This window comes from Dermacentor andersoni, chromosome 7 (genome assembly GCF_023375885.2).
Source record: "Dermacentor andersoni chromosome 7, qqDerAnde1_hic_scaffold, whole genome shotgun sequence".
Taxonomy (NCBI): domain Eukaryota; kingdom Metazoa; phylum Arthropoda; class Arachnida; order Ixodida; family Ixodidae; genus Dermacentor; species Dermacentor andersoni.
Window position 1 is genome coordinate 163063901 of NC_092820.1, and position 26715 is coordinate 163090615.

The 26715-nt window shown below is 41.4% G+C and overlaps 1 protein-coding gene across 2 annotated transcripts in view; it reads left to right on the forward strand.

Moving 5' to 3' along the window:
- The window catches only part of LOC126533120 (ral GTPase-activating protein subunit alpha-2), an 80514-nt gene that overhangs the window by 25737 nt on the left and 28062 nt on the right, over positions 1-26715 (forward strand). Inside the window, exons 16-32 of one of the 2 annotated variants that reach the window (XM_055071849.2) lie at positions 2074-2461; positions 5151-5288; positions 6256-6324; positions 6712-6795; positions 9100-9252; positions 9358-9384; positions 11877-12067; positions 13833-13931; positions 15053-15208; positions 15959-16090; positions 18203-18331; positions 19555-19613; positions 20029-20137; positions 21165-21275; positions 22147-22215; positions 24758-24868; positions 26196-26459. In XM_055071849.2, coding sequence (XP_054927824.1) covers positions 2074-2461; positions 5151-5288; positions 6256-6324; positions 6712-6795; positions 9100-9252; positions 9358-9384; positions 11877-12067; positions 13833-13931; positions 15053-15208; positions 15959-16090; positions 18203-18331; positions 19555-19613; positions 20029-20137; positions 21165-21275; positions 22147-22215; positions 24758-24868; positions 26196-26459 — 2289 coding nt within the window. The remainder of the gene's footprint in view (positions 1-2073; positions 2462-5150; positions 5289-6255; positions 6325-6711; positions 6796-9099; positions 9253-9357; positions 9385-11876; positions 12068-13832; positions 13932-15052; positions 15209-15958; positions 16091-18202; positions 18332-19554; positions 19614-20028; positions 20138-21164; positions 21276-22146; positions 22216-24757; positions 24869-26195; positions 26460-26715) is intronic. The other variant, XM_050180391.3, reaches the window with a different exon arrangement.

Below are 26715 nucleotides of genomic sequence, written 5' to 3' on the forward strand. Positions count from 1 at the left end.
TAACGTCAACTTCGCCGCAATACAGCTCTGTCATGCAGTAAAGCATACAAACGCCGCCCACGTGCATTCAGTTTCATATCCAAATGCACTGCACAAGAAATATCCAGCTCAATTTTTCTTGGAAAAAAAGAAAGTGTGCGTTAGGATGTCGGGTAAATACTGTAATCAGACCTTGTGAGCTAGCATTATTGCTTGAACTGTTATCGCTTGAAAATCTTCCTCGGACAAGCCTAAAATAGGTGCCTTTAATAGGAAAGGATGTGTGTCAATGTCCCGTAATAAGCTCCAACGGCACTTGCTGCCACTAATGTGGTCACTATATTTGGGTCACCATAGTTGTCGGGCAACATTCACGCTGACTGGTCACGATCAAATTATCTGGCGAAGGCCAATTTTACGGTCAAAATAATAAAAGTTTGGGCCCATAGAAATGCATGAATGAATGCTGGTGCCTTTGATTGGGATAGAATTAAGGAAAAAATTTAATTTGGTGGAGTTGAATTAACAGGAGTCTATTGTACTTGGGAGTTGCGAAGACAGCCTATAATACCAGAGCAGTAATGTCATTCTGATGTTAGTCGTTAGTCGTTCTTTCTTTTCTTATCTGTTGCGGAACAACAAACAGTTTTTTAAAATGTTTCATGGAGAGATGAAATACCTAAGTACTGGATAGTTAGCTAATTCTCTTTTTATGCCTCTAGGAACTTTCAAAAAGCAAATGTGTAATACAGTGAATTGGTCATAGAGTGCAACACCACACCCTTTCCCTAGAGTGACATGATCGCTTCATGTTGTGGTCTGGTTTGCAGATCTGTGTGGTGCACATTTGCAGCAATATGGTTGTTAGCCGGGCTTGTTCGTGTGGCAAACAGCGCAAAGGCAGGACTAAAGATTAAGGAAATGAATGGCTTAGGTACTCATGTTGTCTGTTCCCTTAATCTTTCATCCAGGTTTTGGGCTATTCGCCTCATTATGTGGGCACATGTACAACATGTCAGAAATGGTAGCTGTTGCTATATGCAGTTGTAATCGTAGCAGCGAATAAGTCTTGATCTTAAAGGGACACTACAGCAGAACACTAAATCAGTTTAGACGGATAAAAAACGGATTTTTTATTTGGAAGAAGTTTTGTGGTTAATTTCGAAATATAATAGGTTGATTATTAGAAGAGAAAATGAAGGCCACATTTTCAGTTTTTGAAGTTTGCTCTGAATCCCTCGCGCTGGTACGTTACTGTGGCGTCATGAATTTCAAAATATATTTTTGTATTGAGGCTGTGTTGGCTCAGCAAACGTTTCCAAAACTCACCATGTTTGATTGCTGGGTCCTTTAAAACACAATGAAATTCATCTTTATTGCTAAAGAATTACCTAGGCTCTAGAAGACGCTGTCAAAATCCATGACGTCTCAGCAAGCTGGGGTGGGAACTTCAAGGAGATGTCACCGCCCATCTTTTGTTATTGCACTTTTTCTGGCTTACCAAGCGCCTTATCGTGGTAACAGTGACATTTTTGATGTTGTAAGAGGGTATCTCACTGATACAGAACAAATCATTTTTCTTTTTAGTGTCCCTTTAAAGCAAAAAACGTTATTGTCTCAGGCAATGTGGTAAAAGTGCTTCCTATTGGCAAGACATAGCCACTATTGGTCTAGACAGCGCATGTGTAATAGGCTTGAACTGTAACGCAGCCAAAACTCAATCTATCGCACGTGGATCTGTCAACTAATCAAATACGGCATGTAAATCTAAAATTTCTTTCGAGTGTCGGCGTGTAATGAATATATGCTCATAACAGATATTGCATACAACTAATTTATTTTCTTGTCAGGTGTGACTTCGCTATATACTGATATTTGACTGTATTTCTTCAGAAAATTTCAGGTATTGGGCTTCATGATGTTTTAATGCTACCAGGTTATCAAAGTCCAAAAAAATGAAAATTTTTTTCTCAGTACTGCCCTCTTATGGAGAAGTAAGAGTTCATTTGAATCATTAAAAGCGCTAGCAGATGTAGCGTAATTCATTTTTTACTGCTCTTTTCTCGCCTCTTTGTCCGACACCATCTGGAACAGAAAACGATGGAGACGCTCACCAGGATTCTGGCACAGCACGTGTACCGGCTGAACCTCTCGGACCTGCCGCTGCAGAGGGAGCAGCAGAACAAGAGGCGGCGAGGACTCAAGCACAATGCGGGCAACACGCAGGGAGGCGGCACCACTGCAAGGACGAGAAACGACGTAGGCAAAGGGGACGATGCGACAATGGGCGGTGGGACCACGAATGAAGCGACGTCGGCAATGAGCAGCGCAAATGGCTCTGTAGCTGGAGGCACGGCCATACCATTGCTGCGCACTTCACCGACCCTGGCAGAATCGCGGGATGGGGGCCGCGAAACGGGCGTGCCGCTGTCGCCTCGACTGCGCACTGCGAGCATGGGTAGACAAATCAGCAGAATAGAAGGTGAGAAGGTGTTGTTGAGATTTACATTACCGTAAAGAAAAAATGAAGTGACACCCTTTGAGGCATATCTTTTTCCCAAACAATATTAGTCATCTGTCTTGCTTGCTCTCCTTTCTTGGAAACCTTGCGCTCCTTATTTTTCTATTGAAAATGCTATGTTATGCAGATAATGTGCATGCCGTCCGTGTCCTGGAAGTACGAGGCACGCATCCTTAAAGGAAGGAAAGGCATGCAAGAGAGATGATAATCATTGTTTGTGGGCAAGATAAGCCTCAGTGGGTACAAATGTTTTTTTTAGAGTGATGTGTTAGCATATTTCTTCGTTTATTTGCTTATCAAATTATCAGTACTAGTAGGGGCACTGGATTTCAGCGTGGTAGCAAGTATTCGTTGTTACATAGAAACAAATAATTATGAAATGCCACAAAACAATGACATTTGGCATTTTGGATACAAAGGTTTCAGCACATGGCTCGCCAGTAAGTATGAAATTTTTTGACAGTTTTTATAACTGAAGGCTCCTAATTACATGAGAGTTCATAACTTTCAGCTCTTGTACTAGTCACCTCTTGTACTATCTTGGGTTCTAGCCAAGCCTTTGATCCTCATCTGATGCTTAGGCTGCGATGGCTAACTCTTGAGCACGCACCAAATTTACGAAATGCATTGACTTGCATTTTCTCTGGGCAGGCCATTCTAGTTACGTAGCTATGCAGCTATGCAACTCTAAATTTATATAATTCGTGCAATTGTCATGCAACTTAGTTTGAAAGTAGTTTCTACAGAGAGTTTTTTATGGCAAATTGGTGCTCATGCATAAATTTTCATATCATAACTTTCGTAGAGTGAAATATTATTTTAATCGGTAACAACCACTGCAGTGTTCTTAATTGCAGAAGCTTTTGAACTTGATGTCATGACCAAGTTATTTGTCTTGATTTTGCTGATCTTGACTTGTTCTGTCTCTAATTTTGCTTCATGGTACGAAGGTGGAACATTGCTAAACTTTTATCAGTTAGGGTAGTAGTGCAGTACACTTTCCAGTGTAACCATTTTGTTCTGGTTTTAGAGCTGTGTAAGGCATAGCTATATCACCTGGATTTTTTTTTTTTTTTTTTTTAGCAGATAAAGAAATTAATAACCTGTAACAGATAGCAAAATTGTCTGTTCGGGTGGATTACTGGAAGAGGCAGATCTTTTGTGATAAATCACCATGTCTGGATGGTGACTTAAACATATTCACTGATTAGCTTTTTCATTACAGTATTTTCTGGTGTATAAGTTGCGCTTTCTTTTTCTGAATTTTTCGTCTGTGCGCCTTATAAAATGGCGCAACTTATATACAGTCAAAATCAGATTAGACGCTATGGCCACGCCCTTTGTAACGAGCGGGCATCAAATAATGCGTGTCATCTTCAGCCATGCGCAACGACTACACTTCACTGCACTCATTTCCGTTGTTGCTGCACACTTCGCGTGTGTTATCGCAGCCTCGCTAACCATAACGCCGCTAACCATGTGCCAGCAGAACGCCAACCTGAAGTAGCAGCACTGTTTGTAAGTGACTCATAGGAGGACGACTTCGATGGCTTTGACCGAACGCTGTCATGTAAGCTGTCAATAGCATTGTTCATGCTATCGGAATAAAATAGTTCTGAAAAGTATTGTCTAGACGTTGAAGGCGCTTGCACGAATGTCCCACCGTGGGATTCGTGCAAAAGCGGCAGTCGCTGCAAGCAGGTATTGTTGTTACACTTTTTCACGACGGGATCGTCAACAAGTTCTTAAATTGCTTACCGAATGAACGGGTGCGTCTCATACACCGGTGCAACTTAAATACGTTCCCCTCCCCCCCCCCAGAAGACTGCCGTTTTGAGGGGGATGCGACTTATACAAAGGCACGACTTATAGACCAGAAAGTACGGTGCTCACTTTACAGCGCATGCCACAAGTGAGAAATCTAGGGCAAGCAGCAGTGAAGTTGTGTTTGCGTAGTATCAACTGTAAGAGTACTGGATTGGCACCCCTTTTGACATATCCAGCCTCAAAGTAAACTGCAAGATACATTGGTGTATTAGTAAAGTTTACCAAGAGCGTGCATCTTTAACAAGCAGGTGGGGTGATCTTAATTGTAATGCAAGTGCATTTGTTAGCAGATTTTGGAGATGGATGTCCTGAAAGTGTAGTCTTAGGATATCTGCTAAGACATAAATTCACTATACTGCTGTGCTCCAATTTTGTGATTAGAACATGTGCTCTAATGTGAATAAGTAAACAGTTATTGTAGTGGATCTTTTTAATTATTCACCTGGACATGCAAGTAACTTCACAAATTCTCACACAAGTAACACTGCCTCTTAAGGCAATTCACCTGTGCAAGACAAAAGCTCAATGCTCAATAAAATGTGCTCAGTGAAATTTAAGAAAAAAATTATTTGAAAATAAACCGCACTGTATATATTATTTTGTTCAAGAAAAGGGTTTTACTTTGTTATCTCTCTTGGTGAATATTTTCTCCAGAGACCATTGCATCCTTATTTTCAGTGATGAAACCATGCAGTACCCTTGTAAAAATGCATAAGTTTACAGAGAATTTGAGGATTGCTCTTTGCAACATGTGGATTCACAGCTGTCTCTCTGGCTTACTGCTTGTGTAATGAGAATGTGCGTGCTATCCTGGTATTTGTAGATGATGACAGGAATTCTGACCGAGCTCGATACAACAGTGGTGATAGTTCCTTACCAAGCCACCATGGTGACAGGGCTTCAGAGAAGCCACCACCTGTTGTACGATGTTACTCTGATGGCCACCTTCTTCTGCACAAAGGTCAGTCTCTGCTCTGTTTCACATGGTTCTCCTCAGTGTCGGTAACTGAACGAGAATGTCACTAAGCTTTGCAAGTTTTTAGTTGCCCTAATGACAGCTTTTTGTTCCTATTGGAACTTTAGTGACTCATTTAGTGACATCCATAGCCAGTAAATTGTCCTGATAAAATTCTTTGGGCTTTGGTTAAAGAATAAGAATGGGCTGGGGTGCGTTTGGCAGACATTCTCAGATCATGAACAGCAGGTTGCCATTATCCCTCGAGAAAAGTGTATAATAGCTGTGTCTTACCAGTACTCACTTACGGGGCACAAACCTGGGGGCTTATGAAAAAGGTTCCACTTAAATTGAGGACGACGCAACGAGCTATGGAAAGAAGAATGATGGGTGTAACGTTAAGGGATAAGAAAAGAGCAGATTGGGTGAGGGAACAAATGCGAGTTAATGACATCTTAGTTGAAATCAAGAAAAAGAAATGGGCATGGGCAGGACATGTAATGAGGAGGCAAGATAACCGATGGTCATTAAGGGTTACGGACTGGATTCCAAAGGAAGGGAAGCGTAGCAGGGGGCGACAAAAAATTAGGTGGGTGGATGAGATTAAGAAGTTTGCAGGGACGGCATGGCCACAATTAGTACATGACCGGGGTAGTTGGAGAAGTATGGGAGAGGCCTTTGCCCTGCAGTGGGCGTAACCAGGCTGATGATGATGCTGCTGCTGCTGATGATGATGGTTAAATTAATTTTCATTGGCCCTCACTAGATCACTGCGTGTGAAAATTTTCTGACATAAAACTAATTGATTCAGTTACTCATTGCCATGTGTTGAATGCTGTTAGGATTGGCAATGTGATGCGGGCAGCATAATAGCTATTTGGTCAACGTTCTTTTCTCTAAGTAGGCAGTGTACCAGTGCTCTATCTCACATTCACGCTTTGTAATAATGTTTTGTTTCTTGACTGTGTTTCAGTTGAACGACTGCGGCGCATGAGAAGAGCACATGCTGCTCCTGCTCAGGACAGGTTTGACATTACATCAGGTAGGGACTGTTTAATTTTCACATTTCCACATGTGTTGCTGCGTATTTTGACTTGAACATACGTACTTATAGCACAGTATCATAATCTGTCGTAGTCTAGTATAGCTTTGTGCATTGCACTGGCGGCTGCTCTGCTCACTGTTTTGTCATTTAGGCACAAACGTTCTGCACTCAGTCTCTGCTTGAGGAGTTGTCATCTGTGTGTAACAGATGTGTTGAAGAGTTCTTCGGCGCAATGTCATTTCAGTACCTTTCTTTTCATGTTTGTTTAGTTTGCTCTTTAGTGTTTTGTTCACAGCTGTCCTTCTTTGTTTGCTCTCTCTTTTCTTTTATTCTATCTCTCTCTCCCTGCTCTTTTTCTTTCTTTTTTTCTCCCCCGACCACTAGTGTCTTCCGACACAAACATTCAGTCGGATGGCCGGCTGTGCCCACTCGGCCGGAGCAAGTCTGTGGATTACTTGTCCCTAAGAGGTGAGGTGATGGAAGTTCAACATCGTCGATGTCTTAACGAGCACGACATTGCCTAGTGTGTCACCAGAGGCCATGTTCGTAATGGGACTGTCAATGCCTGCTCAACTGCAGAAGTTTGCATAACGAGAGTGGGGGGTCATCAAAAATTACTTTGGTACCCTTGGCACAAACCTTGAAACAGAAAGGCGTGATTCAAGTGCGTTACAGTGTCAGATTTCGAATAAGTTCTGTTCTCTCATGGCTGCCATGTCCCGTAAACTATTTTTTCTGACTGTGTGAACAGTCAGCATTTGTGCATTCACAGCATTATATGGAACGTTCAATGAAACTTAGATTGTGATGTTGAACAAAGTAGCAAAGGCTGAGTTTGGAACTAAAGTTGAGAATGAAAAACCAGCATGGCTAGAGTAACAGTGATGCGTAGCTTACTGTTCACTGAATCTTGGGGTGCGTACATTTGTGTGCTTTCTCAGACAATGTTGGGTTGAATAAAATCCATCTGGTATGCATAGAGCTTTATGGTGGGGAGTGTTTCGAGGTAACATTTAATGGGGGAATATTTGAGCAACTTGTAATTAACAGCTAAAGTATGTGCAATGAGCAATGAAATGGAAAACAATAGGCATAGCCTTAAGAGGTGGCAAGATGGCACTGTGGATAGATCAAATTCGGGTAGTTGAGATTAACAGCAAGAAGTATAGGGCAGGTCTGGTTGGTGCAGTCACAGCATAGCGTTAGTGTAGTTTAAAAGTATAGTTCATCTCACTTTTTCGCCTGGACGTAATTGGAAAGTGGGCCACGGCTGACACACTAAGCAATGGCTGGGAACGCTGTAGTGTTTCCCAAGTCGTAGAGATCCCCGCTTTTTCTTGACCTATGTAGTTTTCCTGTGTGATGTGCAAACAGAAATGATACTTTGCTTCCAATATAGAGGGGCACTAAAGAGAAATATCATCAGCTTAAGACAGATAGGTAGATTAAACTTTTGAAACCCCAAGTAAGTGAAACTACGTAAGTAAGAGAAACTGTGAGCAGAGGCCCAGTAAGCCAGAAGAAACACACAAGCAAAAGACAGGTGCTTGAAGTCACCTTGAGATTCCAAGGTGATTCATGATTGAAATCATGAGATACTGACTTGGACTGCATTTGCTTGATGTCAGTCAAGTGCTTGTCAAGTTATTCTAGACGGAGAATTACATATATGCAAGCACTCAAACTCGTCACTTTTGTCAACTCTTTGTGACATGCGACTACATTATCGACATTGTTTGGCCCAAAGAAATAGAAACAAGCTTATGAAAGAACTGCTTACGAGTCAAACGTAATTTAGTGTTTCTATTTAGTGTCCCTTCTAATACCCCCCTCCCCCCCTTTTTTTAGAATATGGTTAACTATCATTTGCTTCCCTTTCATTGTGTTCATAGTGTCTGCACTTTTGCTGAACCCAAATATATATATTGCTTAACCAGCATGGCTATTTAACACATTCTCAAACAGTTTATTTCTTTTGCTTCACTTTTTCTAATTTCGCACCTTTGTCCGATTGTCCTTGTGGTGCATGCTTGACTAATCACACATTTATGCTTTGCCACACAGTCATGGTCACTGTTGTAGAGATTGCATGTTCGTCTTTCTATCGTCAATGCAAACTGAAATGTCAACCTTCGATTTTAATTTAGCAGCTTATGTTGAACTTAACTTTGATTTTAGATTAGTGGCTGCAGTAAAGCCCACATTATTTAAATCTCCTTTGGAATTCAAATCTCTTCCTATCACTGTCTGGAATTTCAAACGTGGAACTTCAAGAAATCTAACTTTACTGTTTCTGTTTTTTTCTGTTCATGCTTATTGCTCTGTTTAAGCATATGACAGGAATTTTGATGTTCTAATTGTCTACATTGTGTACTAATTGCATTAAACATACTAATGATTATTACTAACCCTCAGGAATTGCAAACCGCATGAGAGCGGAAGTCATGTACCTCTTTCGCCTTCTCTGTGGCATGTACTAAACTTAATTGTTGGTCCCTCTGTAATGCGCACTCCATGCACAAGTGCAGAAGCTAGCTGTGTGATTCAGTATCATTCCTTAATGTTGACTACATTTGGCATATGAATGTTGTGTGCCTTATGATATACTATGTATTGTATGTTAATTTTCATATCTGATACCTGTCTCTGCAATTTACTGAGACAGTCAGTGCTTTAGCTTACAATCAGAATGCTTAGCAGTTCATTTTTTGTTGAGTGCGGCCAGTTGGGCTTTACTGGGAGTGTTTCGATGCCAATACCATTTCTGTGCAGTTGAATCACCGTGCATGTCCCATACGTCAGAGTACCGAAGTCGTTCACCATCGCCCACGCCATCTAGTGGCTTGGAGAGCACTAGCATCAAGGACTCGCCCATCCAGATTGAGGTCATCGTCACTAGCAGCGAGAACACCTGCAACTCAGCTGGTGCGTGCCAAAGCCTTCGCTTCTCCAACTATGTCTTCTGGTTTCCTCACTAGTCACAAATTTGTGCTTCATGGGTTGAGTTGGAAATTCGTTCTTGTTGCTTAGCAGGTCTGTCAGAAAGGAAAAGGAAAGGTGAGTTGTGTCCTACACAATAATTTGTTTCTTTTTCTGCTTAAACATGTTAGAGAGTTTTATAGCTTGTCTCTATACGGGTTGCCATTTAAGGAGTATTTGAATACTGTAGACGTAGACATAAGCAGAAATGCTGGTGATATTATCTCGTGATGCTGACTTCAACAAGAAAAAGACGAGCTGAAGGTCAGGATTTTGTTCATCACAACCATATGAAGCCAATGGACAATGAAGCCAGGGAATGCGTTGAGAAAATTAACTGTGGCTTTAATTGAAATGAAGAAATAATATGGAAAATGGAAATGAAAATGGATGAAAAGACAACTTGCCGTCGGCGGGAGCCGGAGCCCTATCCTCGGCATTACTCTCATGATGCTCCACCGATTGAGCTACTGTGACGGCTATCCTTCCATTCACTTTCTTGGATAACTTGTGTATGTTTACTAAATCTAGCTGTGGGAGTGTTATACCAACACCACTTGTGGCCATGGCAGCACAGACTGCACAAAAATATTATTGCTATGATGGACGCAACATGGCACTGGTATAAAGCTTTGGCAACAGCATTGAAGTTGACATATAGTTACTGTTTTCTTTCAGAGAGAACAGTCAGGCAACACAAAAGCTTTTTTTAACACATGGTTCAGCAGAACCCCACAGGGTGTTGCTACCAGCGCTGCTGCCATCCAGTGTTCCAGTAATCAGTAAATGGCAATGCAAAAGGGCATTTATCTTTGTATACTGTAATGCTAGCTAGCCAAGATACGAGGGATAGTTCTCGAATGAGACTACACCTATGAATCGAGGAAATTTGGCTTGCCATGTATGGATACTGAGTGAATGTTTGGCGATGCCAGACCCTGAGGCCTATCTTATTTGCAGCTACAATACCACTAAAAGAAGTGCATATGAGTAATCGTATTCTCTCATGCTGGTGCCACACTCTGAATCTGAATTGAAAGCTTTTCTTGACATAGTCCCATGAAGGGCATGGCATGAGCGGGCTGTCTCCGAGCCAATGAGAATGCAGCAACTTCCTTATTGCTCAAGTTACTCAAGCCATTAGGTGGCACCAGCTATGGAGCGCTTGTGCCATCTGTTGTCGTAGCTGCATAGCTGCTACAGTCATGCACAAAAGCCGAATATCAGGAGACGCGAGAGTTGTGCCAGGAAGACAAACTTGAGACATATGACTTTCCCTGCAACGCATGATCGTATACCTAAGGCTGTGGTTGAAATATCTAGTTTAACAATAGCTGTATTTCAACGGCACCTTCTTGTCTAGTCAACTGCTGTATAAATATTTTTATTCATGCACCTTCTTAGCCAGTCCTTCAGTAGACTGGCCAAATTTTGATCACGAATTTACAGTTAAAAAAGAAAAAGAGCCAAATGACTTAAGTCTGCCTTGTCAACAAATCTGCAGCCAACTGCTTTTGTACTCCTTTTTTTTATATGCTCAGCATGTTATGCTGTGTGTAAGCTCTTCTGTCACAAGGCATTCCAGTTATTCATGCGCTCATGTGGCATCTTTTGTACTTGTGCATTTTTCACTAATGCCTTGCTTAGGTGTCCATTATGCAGCCATGTTTCTTGTTTCTCATTTATTTTACCCTCACTCACATAGTGTATCATAAAACAGTATGGCAATAGTACAAGTGTCATGAAGGCATGAAACATATACATAATGCAAGGAAATTATGGTAACAATTGTGCTGTAGATTAGCCTAGAAGAAACAAACTGTATATAAATAGTAGGGGCAGAGTAAATGACTTGCATTATTTATGGTGAATATGTCTCCGTTCAATTGGTGTTGTCGGGGCAAGAAATCTATTGGGTAGCAAATTTCTGGCATAGATGGATGATTGTACGCCACACAAAATGAATCAAGAGCTGATTGAGCCACTCAAGAAGTCACAAAAGGGGAAAGAAGTTATTTTTGTGGATGTATGACTACTCGTATATACGCAAAACAGCTGGGTTTTTTGGTGTGACAGTGTACTACAGCAAACAGCATAATAAAATGCGACTAACTCCTGCATTCAGAAATGCATCTTAACTTGAAGCCCATTCTTGACTTGATCTGAATGATGCCTGTCGTGAACACGGTGAGGAAAACGCAGTGAGCATCTTGAGCACATTCACACTAGGCATGATTTAGATCAAGTCAAGCATGAGCTTCAGGTTAAGACGCATTTCTGAGTTTGTGGGTTGGACTAAGGAAATGAACAACAAAAGCATCGACTTTGAACTAAAGTTTGTCTTTCACCCTTGTGAATAAACCTTAGTTGGAAGCCGGTGCCCACTTTGTCTGTTTCTCTAGTCTTAGTCCCGTTTAGTGCACTGTTTGCCATATAATGTCATGTTTTGTTTGGGAGAAGTAATAAAGCTTGCAGGTTTACTTTGCACCATTTTGCGGGAGGACTGATATGAGTAGAGTTTAATGTAGTGAATATCTGCTAACTGTCAGAAACTGCTTGGTGGCCACCAGATGTAGGTCCGGGCACAGACCGACGCAGTGTTCTGGCCGGCGGCAGTGTGAAGGGCTGGTTACCCGAGGTGGCTGTTGTCTTGTGGCGGCGGATGCTGGGAGCCTTGGGCAATGTGAACGCGATTCGCGACCCGGTCATCCACGCCCAGGTCATGGAGCACCTCATCGACCTCTCAGAAACGCTCATTAAGGTCAGTCAGGCAGCTAATGTACTGAGCATGTCGAACGGACTCTATGCTTTGCAGCCATCCTGTGAGGTTTCATGCAACATTGGGATATTCCCTCATTCATTCATTACCGATAGCTCCCATAGATAATATGGGAGGAGAGAGGGATGGAGGGGTCATTCACAGAAGATACAAAGGATTACAGCTACGATATGCTGGCATATGTTCACACACATACACACAAAAGATATTAAACATGTTACATACATATTATTCATAATAAATGTACATTGCAAAAGCAACATTTAGTGCGTTTTACACAAACCAAAGATGAACGAAGTGAAGTGGCCGGGTCAATACCGAGAAAACTTCTCATAGTATTTAAGGAGGAATGTCTCTGAGCAAATGGTCATCATCCTGCAAGGTCACGCTATATGATCTTTTAACAGTAATGACAAATAAATTATGCAACAATCGCACATTGCCAGAAACATTTTGAGAGTCTAAGATGTTAGCACACGAAGAACTTTGAAGGGTGCTACCCCACCCTGTTCCTCCCTCGTGGCACTCTCAGGGTAGTGTAATAAAAAATTTATGCACCTTTGCCATCAAAATAGAAATTATACTGCTGCTTTTACAAAAGAGGAGGATTTGGTGGTGTGGCTGCTTCTGGATTCACTAGGCCTTTTTGATTCACAAGGCTTGGAGAGTAGATTTGTAGCCTGTGTTTGTCAAACCATGTAATAATGGAAGATGCTTATTAATCATTAAAGTGCCACTAACGAGCCTTACTCGGTTGCAAATTTTTTTTGCAGGAAGTGCCAAGGACGAGTGTCGCTCGTCCATATGTTCGGGCACTCTTTCTAAGTGCCGGTAAATGGGCTGGGTTCATACAATCCATTTTGACGTTCTGGTGAATTCCCTCTTTGGCTGCTAAAGTGCGTATGGACTCCGTTCGTCCAGTAGAGGTTTTGAAAATGGCAGCTGCCGGTAGCATGTTGCTGCCCCCTCGGACATGCACATTCTTTGGAAGAAGGCCTTACACATCTGGCGGCATGGCACTTTGAAATTGTGGACTTCATCCCATCCAACAGGCAAAAGAATGTCCTACAAGGCAATGCATTGTCTGTTGCAAAGGTAGAAGCTACAGTGGCAATAAAGTCTGCAAAGTAACATGCTTCTGGGTGTGAGGAGTGGGGTGTGGCACTTTGCCTCCTATCATGTTTTCAGATATATCATACGAAAGCAACATCCTAATCCTCTACAACCACTCTTCCAAAAATTTGACTTTTCAGATTTTCACGAATGCTTTCTCCAAAATGTACCTGTAGCGTCAAGCTGTTGTGACGGAACTGAAATCAACTCTGACATTTCTAGTCAATTAACAAACATGGTTCTTGTTATTTTGCATATCCAGACACAAGTTGTGAGTTGATTACCCCGAGATTATATAAACTTCAAATCTGCAAAAAATATTCTATCCAGATGAGCAATTTAAGAAAGTCATTTTCTGAACACCTTTTCTGATTTTCTGCCAGCACCTAAAGCAATAAATTATGCTTGCAATAACATGACTGATGTTTCTAATGTAGTGACATTGGTGTAAATATAGCTGTTATAATGACATTAAGACCACACACTGCTCTTTCGCTGCTTATTTGCCTCTTTTTTCTGTGTGACAATGATAGTTTGCTAATTTGGAGAGTGGACTATGTGTTCTTGGTACTGTCAATGTCTTCGCTTGTTTTCATTATTGCTTCGCATGGTTCTTGTTTCATCCTTCCATCAGATGCGTGACAATCTTGGCATCACGGAAGACAACATGACCACTCCTCCTCCTCCAACGCTCATTCCTCCGCTTCTGCTGATTGCACCATGGCTCTTTGAGGTGAGGATGTTTTCGAAACTAGTCACCAGGGCTTTCTCGTAGTGGAAATTTCTGCATCGGCCCAGTAAAATGACAGAAAAGGTCATTCCTCAGCATTACGAATTAATGTTATGGAGTGAACCCAATAGTAACACCATGGCTGCAAATTATATTGTGGTTATCTAGATTGCACATGCACGTACACACACACATGCACACAAACACGCATGCACGCACATGCATGCACGCACACGCACGCATGCACGCGCGGCTACCCTTGGTTGAGGCATGTTCTCTTCAAAAAACTAAAACAAAATTTAAGATCAAACATTTACTGCAAGCCATATTATCAAACTTTACCACACGTGTTAAACCGTTCTGGCTCAATGCACAGGTTTGTGTATCAAGAAACAGTACACAGCACAACAAGAAACAGTATACAGAAATCTTAATCAGAATAGCGCTCACATAATAAGAATGTATAAGATGCAGTTTTGAGAAAAATAAGGGTGAACTTTTGAAACCATTGTTCAGGTATGACAACAACATCCAATATAGTACCTAAGTCTACCCGGCTGATAGCTTGAGCTCTTCTTGGACGCTACGCAATCTCATTTTGCACAAGCTGCAGTTCTTTTTTCTTTTTTGTATTTTTTTACCTCTGTTTTGTGTCCCCAGTATAGCAACACACCTGTTGAATGAACCAGATAGCGGCACAGTGGCTGTAAGTGATTTTGCAATACTGTTGTACACAGACCTTGGCATAACTAGGCTGTGTCTTAGCGCACAGAGGTTATTCACAATCTTTCCTCCTTGTTTTTGATCCTAGTCTTCCCTCACAGTTTCAACTTGTGTTCCGTCTTTGTTGACTTTTTTTTTCTTTCCTTCTTTCTTTTTTTTTCTTTTTTTTTTATCGTGAATATTGAATCGTCATGTTTTGAATGAACCTTTAGTTGAAAGACTGTACTCATGCTGTCCCTTCGTTTCATTGCCTCAGTGTTTTTTGTGCTGTAGATAATGAAGGCAGCGGCAGTGTAGCATCTTGTGCTCCATCAGATTTCGGCCATTGCTTTCACCTACTATGCCATTGCATAGTCACTCGTACTTAGCAAACGTCGCTGTGTGATCTGTGTGCATTTCAGGCGACGGGTCTTCCCGAGGGCTTTGAGAAGGGAAAGCTGCTGGCGTTGCGGCTTCTGTGTTGGCTGACAGTGAGGCGCCACGACATTCCCCTCTCCTTCGACTACCTCGCTCGCTTCTACCGGGTGCTCCACGCAGGATTGCTGGGAGAAGACCAGGCAAGTGGCCACTTTGACTTGGCTTGCTATAGTACTCCTGGACAGGTGGCAAAGGTGGATGTTAACAATCCTGAGCATCATGCCGTAGTCATGTGCTGGCTTACAATGACCGTATAAATCAAAGGCCTTCAAAGGCTGGGACCTAATGTGCTACTTTGTGTAGCCTTTGTGCCAGGAAGGTGCACGGCAATCTTCCTGGCACATGAGATAATATTTCTTTGGTTCTTTCAGTAATGATAAATTGCTCCCAAGCTTGTGAGTTCTTAGGAGCAAGGCACAGGCAACATTTGTGAATAAAACGAGTGATTTGTCCAAATTTTGAGTTTTGCCACTCACCCGTACCACTTTCCTTGCATATCTGAAGCCTTCAGTGTTTGTCCCCATTTCGATGCATTGTATTTGTAAGGCACATTGACAAATACATCCTGAGACAAATTGAAACCAAGGGTGCTTAAAAGGGTAGCTCGAGTCTTTTTTTACCACCCATTATCGGCTGCCTTATAACTTGCTTAAAACCCATTAAGAGGAAAAAATTATGTGACAGGCTGTAAATTTAGGCTTGTTGCCCAAATATTGACACACGAAACAAGAACATCAGCAAGTGTAGTATTAATTTTTTTCGGTTTTTCTTTGGCATTTGCGTGGCTATGCCAACGATGAAATGCAAATAATGAGCTTCTCTTACAAAGTCACCACTATTGAGACATCACAGGTGCTTGTTCCCAATGCTATGCTATGTTCTTATTGCAGAAGGTTATCAACGCTATTGTCAAGTACTGCGGGACCAAGTTTTTCGCAAGCAGGCTTCCTGGTCACACTGTGCTTCTGCTCAACTTTATTCATGGTGCCAGCACCGTCGTCAATTCCAGTGCTATCAAAGGGGTGAGTGAGCTTGCCCATGTCCCTTCCTTCAGCTGCCAGCTTCGCTTTGTTAACCTTGTGAAGGTCGCCATTCCTAACGACTGTGGGCACATTTATTATTTATTAGACACGCTAGAGCAGCTTCCTCTTCATCATCTAGCATGCCGTGGGCAGTGGCTAATAGTAGCTAAGCTGCAACATCGCATCCTCTCTCCCTCTCTTCTTTTTTCTTTCTCTCTTTTTCCTGTTTAGTCTGGTTCTAACTAACTCCACTCACTTGTGTCACTTATAGCTTGCAGTGGCACCCGGACGTCCAAGTTGCTTTTTTATTGCAGTAGCTGATAGCCCCAAACATGGCGTCTGTGAACGTTTAGAGACAATCACGCAGCTTCTGTGCGACAGTTTGTTGGACAAGCATGACAAATGTCCTTTTTCAAAGTAGCATTCGCAGGCACTGCTTAACGCTCATATTAGTGCAAGTTGCTTTAACTGGAAATTCAAGGCTGAAAGGTCAACTTTCGAACCGACATGCCAACTTCAACGAAATTCGGCACGAGGTTTTGTCTTCTTGTCGTTAGAACATGTGGTAAGTTTGATTACCGTAGAACAACTACCAAGAAAGATATGCATGTCCCATTGAGCAAATGAGTTTGTAACCTTAGGAAAATTATCATTTTAAAAATTATAAAGTTCAATAAACATTTTTTAAGAAATACCTTCTCGATGCACTATATTACAGAATAGAAATAGCTGCTTGCACTTTTATGCCTTAGAAGGGCACTGGTTTAGGCTAGTTACAATTCTTGATCAATGTTATTTGCACACCACTTCAAATGAGGACCGGGGGACAACAGACACAAGTGCAAACTTTGAACTGGTTCTAATGGTAGGAAGTCAAGTGGTAAAGTTGTTCCAAGTGGGACACAAATAGCATTGATCTTTTATGTTTTCTTCTGTAGAAACTGTGTCACTTTAAAAGTAAGTTCCTTTTTCTTTGTTACAGTGATCCAGAAATGTATACTTTTTTTTATATAGGCAACTTAAACATTCAAGATATCCATGGTCTTGTTCCTCACAAATTTTCAGCCTAGAAACAATCTTACAGTTTTCACTTCTGCAGTTTCAAAAGAATAGTTTTCTTTAAAGTACGAATTGGCCAAGAAGTGTGAACTGAAAAAAATCGACTCAAAGGTGTCATAACATGCAACTACTGAGTGAAAAAACTTATCTTCTTCTCTTCTACTGCGCAGATAATAAACAAACCTGGCGAAGAGCTCCTTTATGTGCTTAGAAATCCAAAACACACAAAATTAGAAATTGTGAATTTCTGTAAAAAATAGTCATTTTAGCCCTGCATCCAGCCTTAAAGATACTGCTGTGTGTTTTGAAAATTTTGGGGCAGCATGAGTACTGTAATTACTGTGAATATGTCTCACCTTGCAGGCATTGGCAGTTTTGTCTTTCGTATCTTAATTTTATTTTCTCCTTATATTTCCTACCCTCTACCATGTAGAACATAGCCAACTGGACGTCTGCTTTAGCTAGCCTTAATGTTTTTCCTGTCTTGTATTGTCTTTCTCTCACTGTCCTGCCCATGCTAATAAACAGCACAGTGACATTGGGAAAGCGCAAGATACATACAGCGCTTGCTACATTCATAGTACTAAAATTTTACTGGAAAAAAATGGGAAACTGTCCACCTACAAGAACAAGACAATGGACTGAAAGTAGATATTGAAAAAAATAGAGGAACTACAGGATGTTGTACTGAAAGAACAACAGGCAGTTAAAAAAGAAAAAAAGAAGTCACAGGAACAATTTCTTGCTTGCTCAAGGTGTGAAATCTAGGCCTGCCTTCCATGTTGTTGTTTTTGTTCAGCTGCTCAAAAGTCCACTTGTAATACTTGTTTTGTTGTGCGCATGTGTATTTGTTCTGTGTCATACGTTAGCCGATATGCCATCCAGTTGCTTTCAAAGCCTTTGACAAAGGCTGTGTATGTTAGGCACTGAGAGAATTTATTTGATTCAGTGACGATAGCTTATAGAGGCCTGTTCCTCAAGTGAATGTTCCCAGTTTGCAAAAGGAGAATGTACGCACTCTGAATTTTGTTTTCTCTCTTTTTTTCCTCGCAGATGCCACGTGTTGAAGCAGTGACGCTACTGGGCAGCCTGGTGTGCTTCCCGAACGTCTACACCGAGCTGCAGGTTCTGCAGTGTACGCCATCGGAGCCTCCACAACAGGCTGCAGCTGCAAGCATAAAGGTGACAATAGTTTCATTTGTTTACGTATGAAAAGTGAAGATGACAAACAGATGAAGTGAAATTACTCAGGATGAACATCAACACCTTTGTGAGGCTAGTTCGTTTATTGCAGACCTCGTTGAAACATTCCTGTTTATTAAGTGTTGCTGACTCTTACATTATGAAACTCTACTAACGTTTAGTTCTCATAGGGCTGTATTACCTTCCCATTTGTTACGTTTGGCTTTGTGGTCATTTCCAAAAACTGCAATGGCTCACCCTCAGAGCGACATCGTCCGTTGGCAGTGTCTATGTTGACCACCACGTGTTGCCACTGAAAATGTTCACTTCGTGTCTTTTCAATGCTTTGTTTCAATAGTTTCTATTTAGTGGGTTTTCAAAGTCTGTTGCCTTTCCCTTCAACTTCAAATAAAGTTTTATGGGAAAATAGCTTCTTGTCTCATTGTGGTGCTGCAGCAACTGTTCTCATGTTACATTTTCCCAGATCGTGCACTCTTTCCCCGCGGTTAAAAAACATACAAACGAGGTTCTACTGTAATGAAAAATAGGAAACATGACACAAAAAGACTTGTAGGTCATATATGCAGTGCACAGGAGGGTAACATTTTTGTGACCCAACAATAATCATGATCATTTTGAATGCACTTCATTAAATAACACACAGGGCAAGCTGCATTTCTGTCAGTAAAGCTAGCACATAGTCATCAGCAAAGAAAGAAAGTGCATGATAATAATGATGATTATTGGTATTAGAACAGAAGTGCATTTGAACAGGTGAGGAATGGTTATCTGGTGCACACAAAGCATGTACATGAAGCAATTACAGTAAAGTAATTTTTATTCATGTGTTCAATATTTCTTGTTTTGCCCACATCTTAATATTATCAATAATTGGGGTGTACTAAACGCCACTAAGTGCTAGTATTGTGATACAAGCGCATATTGCATGCAAGACCAATTCTCTTAAAATGCAGGCCATTCGAAAATTGTGAAAATTAGGTCCAAATTGTTTGCAGTATCCTTTCTTGTCTGAAGGAAAAAGCTCACACAGCATTCTGCTGTTAAAGTTTCCGTAGATTGTTCCTTTGATGAAACCATGGGCCTGTATCCTTTTGTTTTCATCTGAATCGTGTTGAAAAACATCATCTTCCTGGATCTCATATTATTTGCAATTGCCAAAAACTTTTGGTGCCCACTTATGTGACATGTTTTTGTATTTTCAGGAAGTTATTGTAGACTTGCTGCTGAAAGCAGGAAAGACAGACCCAGACGGAGTGGCAAGGTAAGCAAAAGATGAGCCACCCCCTGGCTATGCCACTGACTATAGGCAATGTACTAGTAGGAGATACAGTCAATAGAATTCTGATACTCCCAGTTTCTAGTGCATAGCTCATGAACTTGTAAACTTGTCCTTCAATTTCTTTTGTTTGTTTGTTGATGTTCGTCAATTTTTGCAGAAGTTTCAGACCCTAACTCAAGATGTCGCTTCCTACAATTAGTAAAATTTAGCTTTCTCTCTTAAATTCAGCAAATTTTATTCAAACGAGTTTGCCAGTTGTCTGATAAAAGCATTTTTGCATTTTGCACATTTGAAGAAGAAAATTCCAATTAGCCCTGAGCTGTTTCCTCCCTTTAAATGGTACATGTTTTGTGTCTCCATGAGTGATGTGCTTTTGTCTCTGGTGGTTGAATCCCAGGTGCACAGCTTTATGTGCCCTGGGGATCTTTGCCTATGAGGAACTTGCCCACCAAACGGGCCATCCCAAAGCTCGGGAAGCCATCGGAGTCCTCCTTTTGTCCATAAGGGTAAGCTCAATTTTCACTGATTTTGCAACATTTCAAACTCTAAGAAGCCACACGCCCGTTATTTTTAAAGAGATTTCAGTGAGCCTGTCATGTTTTCTCCGTGTTTTAAACCTACTTAATTAAAATTAAGCTTTTCTCTTGTTTATCTTTTGCTTTCTTCTTATTTTCCTTCTTGCACTTTTGCTTTCGCTGGGCAGAGCAGCTCAGTAAGCTCTTGTGTTAACAAGAGTTGCGCGACTTCAAAGTTGACATTCAAAATAATGTTTTTCTGGAAGTTTTCTTCCTGCATAAGGTTTCAGCAGTAAGGCTGGTCTTATTGGATTCCTTGAATCGTGCAGCAGCCATTGCTATCCAGTTTAGCAAAATCTGAGGAACTGATTTTTCACAAACTGTTCCAGAAAGTTAAGTAAAGGAAGCTTGCCTAAAATTCAAACCAGGTAAGATAAACAAAAGTATGTCCTCATATTCAAAATAAGCACATCCATTTAATTAAATTTTATGTATATCTACAATCTACAAGTTCCTCAGCACCATAAATAGATGATTGATGATTTTTTAATATTTTTTTCATCTAGGACAAAACTTGCCGCTTAAAGAAGGAAAGAGGCATGAGAATGGGCATTGCATGTGCACTCAACACATGTTTCATAGTTGTTTCTTGCATTATGTTTTGTTTTGCTTTAGGTAACTTTGAGTAATTCAAACAAAATACTGTAGTCCACGCAAACCTGAAACTAGTCATTAGGAACAACTACACATTGAAAACATATTGCTTAATTTTATTGATGCTTGTCACCGTTTTGCACTGGATGCTTTCTTTACAAAAAGTATAGGCAGAGCTGTTTACTGCAAGTAGGTAGGTTAAGCAACTTCTTAAGAATACAAACCAATATTGTAATATGGTTGGGAAAAGAAGCTGTAGTTGTTCTGAGTTATAAGCATCACCAATTGAAGAGCACAATTTGTGATGCACGTGTGCTAGGTTGTGCAGTTCATCACATGCATTACCCACGTGTTTTTTGCGCAGCATCACAACCACATAATTGCGCAAGTTGCGGGCGACATGCTGCGATTGTTGTGTGACCACGCTGCCTACCTCACGGGGCAGATGGACCAGGTTGCTGGTATTGTTGTTGAGGTAAGCGCTGCAGGACAGCTGGATTTTCTTAGCTAAGAAGCATTTCTTGTCACGCTAGTTGGTGAAGCATTTTTGCATGAACAACAGGCATGTCTTTTGTTTGTTTGTTTGCCTGCGTGTGTGTGTTCGCGGTTGTATGTCATCCATATAGCTATGCTTATTTCTTTTTCTTCCTTGTGGGCATTTTTTTCTTTTTTAGGGCGTCCTCCTGTGCTCAGAGGGCAGACATTCTGCAGCTCAGCAAATAAAGTAATCTTGAGGTTATTTAATTTACTTTTGGCCTTCTTTATACGATATCAATGAATAGAGTGCACATGGAAACATGTGTTAGGTTGTCTATGTTAATTAAATGGCCTTGCACCACTTAATGATATTCCTCCACACTGCTGCCCGCTGTACTTGATGGGTATGCACAAAAGCACTATGCAGCGTAGAAGCACTACACAGGATACTGAGGTTACTACAGTATTGCAGTGGTTGAATTTACTTCAAAAGCCTTGTGCTATGACATTGTTCATAACCTTAGTTTAGCTTTGGAGCACAAGTTGTTTGATATAGTTCAGTGCCTCATGCACTTCCTTTTTTTTTTTCGTTCTTGATTTTTTTTTTTTTTTTTTTTGCTTGCTTGCTTGCTAATTTTAACTTGGACAGCACTGAGGAACGTGTGATGACATTGTTTATTGTATTTCAGCTGTTTTCAAGTACCAGTGTTATTTTTTCCACTTTTTACTTCCATTAGCAGTGCTTAAACACAGTATTTCACTGTTCCATGCCTGGAGGTGGAATTTGTGTGTGTTCGCTCGAGCCTTCAAACTTAAGATTCTAAAAAGGATGTCAGGTTTTGCTTACTCTTTTTTTCCTGCACTCTTAGGTTGTAGCATCTACGATCCACAACCTTCTCCCAAGCGATGATTCTGATGTCAAGGAGGAGAACAAAAAGGTGATTATTAGGTTTTCTACTTTTCTTCTAGCTAGTCGTCTAGCAAATTACTGTTATTGGCTTTGGATACTCTTATTTAAAGAGTCTAATCTGATCAGAATTGAATGTTTGTTATAAATTCTTGATTAATGACACCATACATATGAACACAAAGCTTAGAAACAATGGGTGTCCTGTTGTTTCTGTGCCATGTATTTATCAGTGTGGTGTTGAAATTCCAATCGGACACAGCTGTGTAATCTGTGTAATCAAGTATTTAAGTTGCTAGTACTATATTGCATGTTTTTAAATCACTGCTATTACAAACAAACAGTTTCTCAAGTTGTAGGATGACCTCTGATGTTATCTGCCACTGCCTGTGCACCAAACGTCATTCATTAGCATTATGCAGGATCAAGCTGCTTGATGACTTGCCCATGGTTATGTTTCTTTCAGTGGGAAACAATACACACAATACAGCACACTGTAATGAGCCGTGCCGATACACAGTATAGTATAGCTCATTGAGCAGTTATGTATATCATGTATCCCTTGTCTGTTCTTTCATCTTGTAGTAGAAGTAACAGTTGTAGTATCACTTGTTAGTTGGGAGACAACGCAACAATAAAGAAAATGAACACCTGCATAAGGACAAGGCTGGCAATTTATTAAGTGGATCTGCGAACATCTATGTGAAGATTGCAGATGGCTAGTTTAAAAATTATGCAAATCATACGCACTGTGAGAATCGATGTAAGCGAAGCTTTTTGTGCTGGATGCTTTGATTTATGATAATTAGCGAAGATTCTGACAGCTAAAGCTTAATTTCTTCAACGTTAAGGCTAACACGAGAGTGGTGAGTTCATGTTAAACGTTACCTTGCGTGCACCATTGCTGTTTGTCTGCGTAGTACACAGAACACACAGCGAGAGGTGTTTGCTTGCGGTGTTGTTGTGCGCCACATTTTATAACTTCCGAGAGGGTTGAGCGTTGTCATTTCTTCACATGGCACATCACATAGTGGCAGGAGTATTAAACTTGAATTGGTTTATGGGGCTGTACTTTCCAAAACCACAATCGGATTATGAGGCAAGCCGTAGTGGCGGACTCGGAATTAATTTTGACACCGTGATGTTCTTTAACATGTCCCGAAATCTAAGTGCACGTGCATTTTCTATTTCGCCCCCATCAAAATGCGGCTGCCACGATTGAGATCAAATCCATGACCTCTAGCAATGCCAGTAGCCGCAAAGCTAATGTGGCGGCCACAGAAGTGTTGATTTGACGGTCGACCGCTTCCATAGTGTCTCGTGTACCCTGCGGTGTGCTTTAATTAATGCAGTTTTGCTTCTGCATGCCGTGCGTAAGTTGCCTGCTTGACATATTTGCATAGCGTTTATTTTTCAAATATAGCAGCAACGTACTGTACCATATGTTGAACTTAAGCTTATCCTGTTTCCTTGCAACCCTGTCGTATAGTAGTGGGGTATCCCTGCTTTCTCACATCACTTCCCCCCTCTCTTATATTGGAACTGCCTCTTCTCCCTCTCCTTCTCCTCTCTACAATTCTATCTGCGTCCCCTCTGGCCTCGCACATTAGCAGAAAGGGAAGCACTGCAGTTTCTGCAATGCTTCTGAGGGGAGTCACGGATAATTACAGCTGTCAAGCAACTAATGTGGTGAGGGGCAGGGAGCTCCAGAGGGCATTGTGCACATTCGATGTGGTGGGGTGAAAACGAGTTTCTCCCGTCGCCTTTTCTCTCTTACTCGCGCTGTCATCTATATACACGCTCTGAACCACCCCCCGACGTGGTGTGCGCGACAGCAGCTGCAGCAGCAGCAGCAGCAGTGGGAAAGTCAAAGGAAGAGGCACAGAAAGCTTCGCTTTAAAAAGTGCTATGGAAGTAGGCAGTGACGAGGGTGGGATAAGTGACATACGTACACTGACCAAGTAAAACTTATTGAAGGCTTCCCTATGGAAGCCGAAACATGTTTTCTTTTAATAAGTTTTACTTGGTCAGTGTACGTCTTTGTTTGTCATGCCTCATCTCGACCAGACGGGCTTCCGTCGAACTATTGATTACGTGTGATAAGCAGTCATATGCGATACGCGATAAGTTGAGTTACCTGATGTGGCTCTCCATCAATGACCTCACTATTTCTGACCCCACCCCCAAATGCCCCTCTCCTATTACCATGGCGAGCGAAGTGATGGAGGGCCCTCCTGCACCCTCAATGAAAATAGAGATTTACACTCTGCTCATTCAACAGAAAAATTCTGATGCCACCCCTATGTTTGGGCAAAATAGAGCAGATGCAAGGCAGCGGGTATCAGCATTGGTGTACAGCTTATCAGAAGGGCAGCAGGGCTAAAGCTCTCCTGTTTCTGAACAAACAGTAAGGTTGTACAAATATCGACACTTATTTGGAAGATTTACTTGTAACAATGCTTTTGTGATGTGGTGCTAAAGGGTGTAAAGCTGACTTATGACATAGTGTTATTTTTCTTACGAGTAATAGCAGATTGCAAAAACAGCCTGGGCACAATGCTCTTACATTTCAGCTGGTGCTGTCACTTCTCTTCTGTTTGGCTGACTGGTGCATGAACATTCCGCTACCCGCCCTGACGACACCACAGGCTGACGGCTGCTCTCCACTTCTGTCCACTTTAAACGTAAGGCATTTTTTATGTAAGACATTTTTTTGTGCAAACGTTTGCACAATATATCCTTGTAACAATGACTTTATTTAAATCTAGAAAAGTCAGATGGTTCATTAAGATGAGATAGTAATGAACTCCATAGGAGCATGGCTGAAACGTACAGCTGAAACATTTCATAAAGGCTGTTGGTTGGGGTGCGATAAGCAGTGGTGAATGTGTGCTGAATTATGCACTAGTGGAGGTGATCAATGATGCAAGACAGGAAGTGGTGATTACGATCAGCGAGTAGCTGATGAGGAGCTCTGCGATGGAGGATGATGTCGTAGAGCAGGAAATCGGCTGTATCAATCTTGCAGCTGGTTGAGACTGCTCAAGTTATCACATACTGCATAGTGTAATCTGTAGTGAATGCAACACATTTGTTTTCTGTCGTTGATGTCTGTAGGGGACCTAGCAAGTTCAGCCCAATGCAAAAAAAAGAAAGAGGCTCGATAGAAATTTTGGTAGGCTGAAGGCGATCAGATGAAATTTCCGGAAGTTTCTTTTGCTGCTGGCAATGGTCGCAAGCAGTGTACAGTACAGTAAAGGTCACAGGGGTGAAAAAAAAGTTATCGTACACGGTTTGCCAGTTCGAGAGACACTTAAATGTCTGGAGGTTGGGAAATCATGTAGTTATGCAAGAACAGCGGAGCACAGATGATGTTAGATGGTGAGCAGAAGTTCTGTGCCATCAGGGTAATTGTTGCGGTAGTTTAAAATGTCTTCTTTAAGCAAGAATATACTGAGAAAAGGGCAGTATTGGCGGAGTGAAAACGGTCAATGAGGGACTGCTATGATGGATCACAGCACCTTTTGTCAGTCACATGAAATAAATTTGTGATGGCCAAGATGCAGGCATCAGCTTTAAGTTTGGTGGTGCTAGGTGGGTCAATGGGGTGTCATGACAATATGCACTAGTTAATGTATGAATGAAATCATAGTAAAAAGAGATTAGTGTTTTTACAATGATAAATTACAAACTTTAAACAATGCTCTAATGCCATATATGCTGTGTTTTCCTTGTTAAAGAAAAAGACATGCTCATCAAAGTTTACACGCTTATCCAATACTGTGTTCCTGCATCACCCAACTAGCAAATTTTGATATCATTAGTAGAATAGGTCACTGAAAAATGTCAAAAAACAAAACTTAATGCTTCATAATCTGTACAGATCCCTTGTTCACAATTGAGGTGCCAAGCTTGATTAAATTATAACATCAGGTTTCGTGTACCTGTGCTGTGGCCCATATATGATGACGATAAATAATGAAAGAACTTCCCCATCCTTTCGGGGTATAGGTGTTGGACCACATCCTGACTGGCAAGAGCCCCTTGCTGCGGCCGGATGTCTTGTCCCTGCTGCAAGCACTCTGCCCAAGCATTGTCCTTGCAGACATTGAAGCACAGCCAGGTGAAGGCCAAGCCAAGGCCCCTCATTCCAGCTCCTTGGCACACCTGTCCGGGGGTGGAAAGATCGCCCGTTCCATAGCAAGTTTTGTGCCGCCAGCTGTGCTTCAGAATGATCTTCGGAAGAGTGGCAACGTGAAGCTTGCTGCCAGAATGGTTAGTCTTTCTTTTTACAGCCCTGGCTGTTAAGTGTTCATCAAATGAAATTCTGTCCACTGTGCATTCGTAGTGTGTGGTACGTGAACGCTATAGGGAGAGAGCAAGGGAACAAGAGTTCAAGATTGCAAGTCAGCCTCTAGAGTCTGTGATGGAGTATGTTTACCTAGGTCAACCAATCACAGGGAACCCTGACCATGAGAAGGAAATTCACAGAAGAATAAAAATGGGTTGGATCGCATACGGCAGACATTGT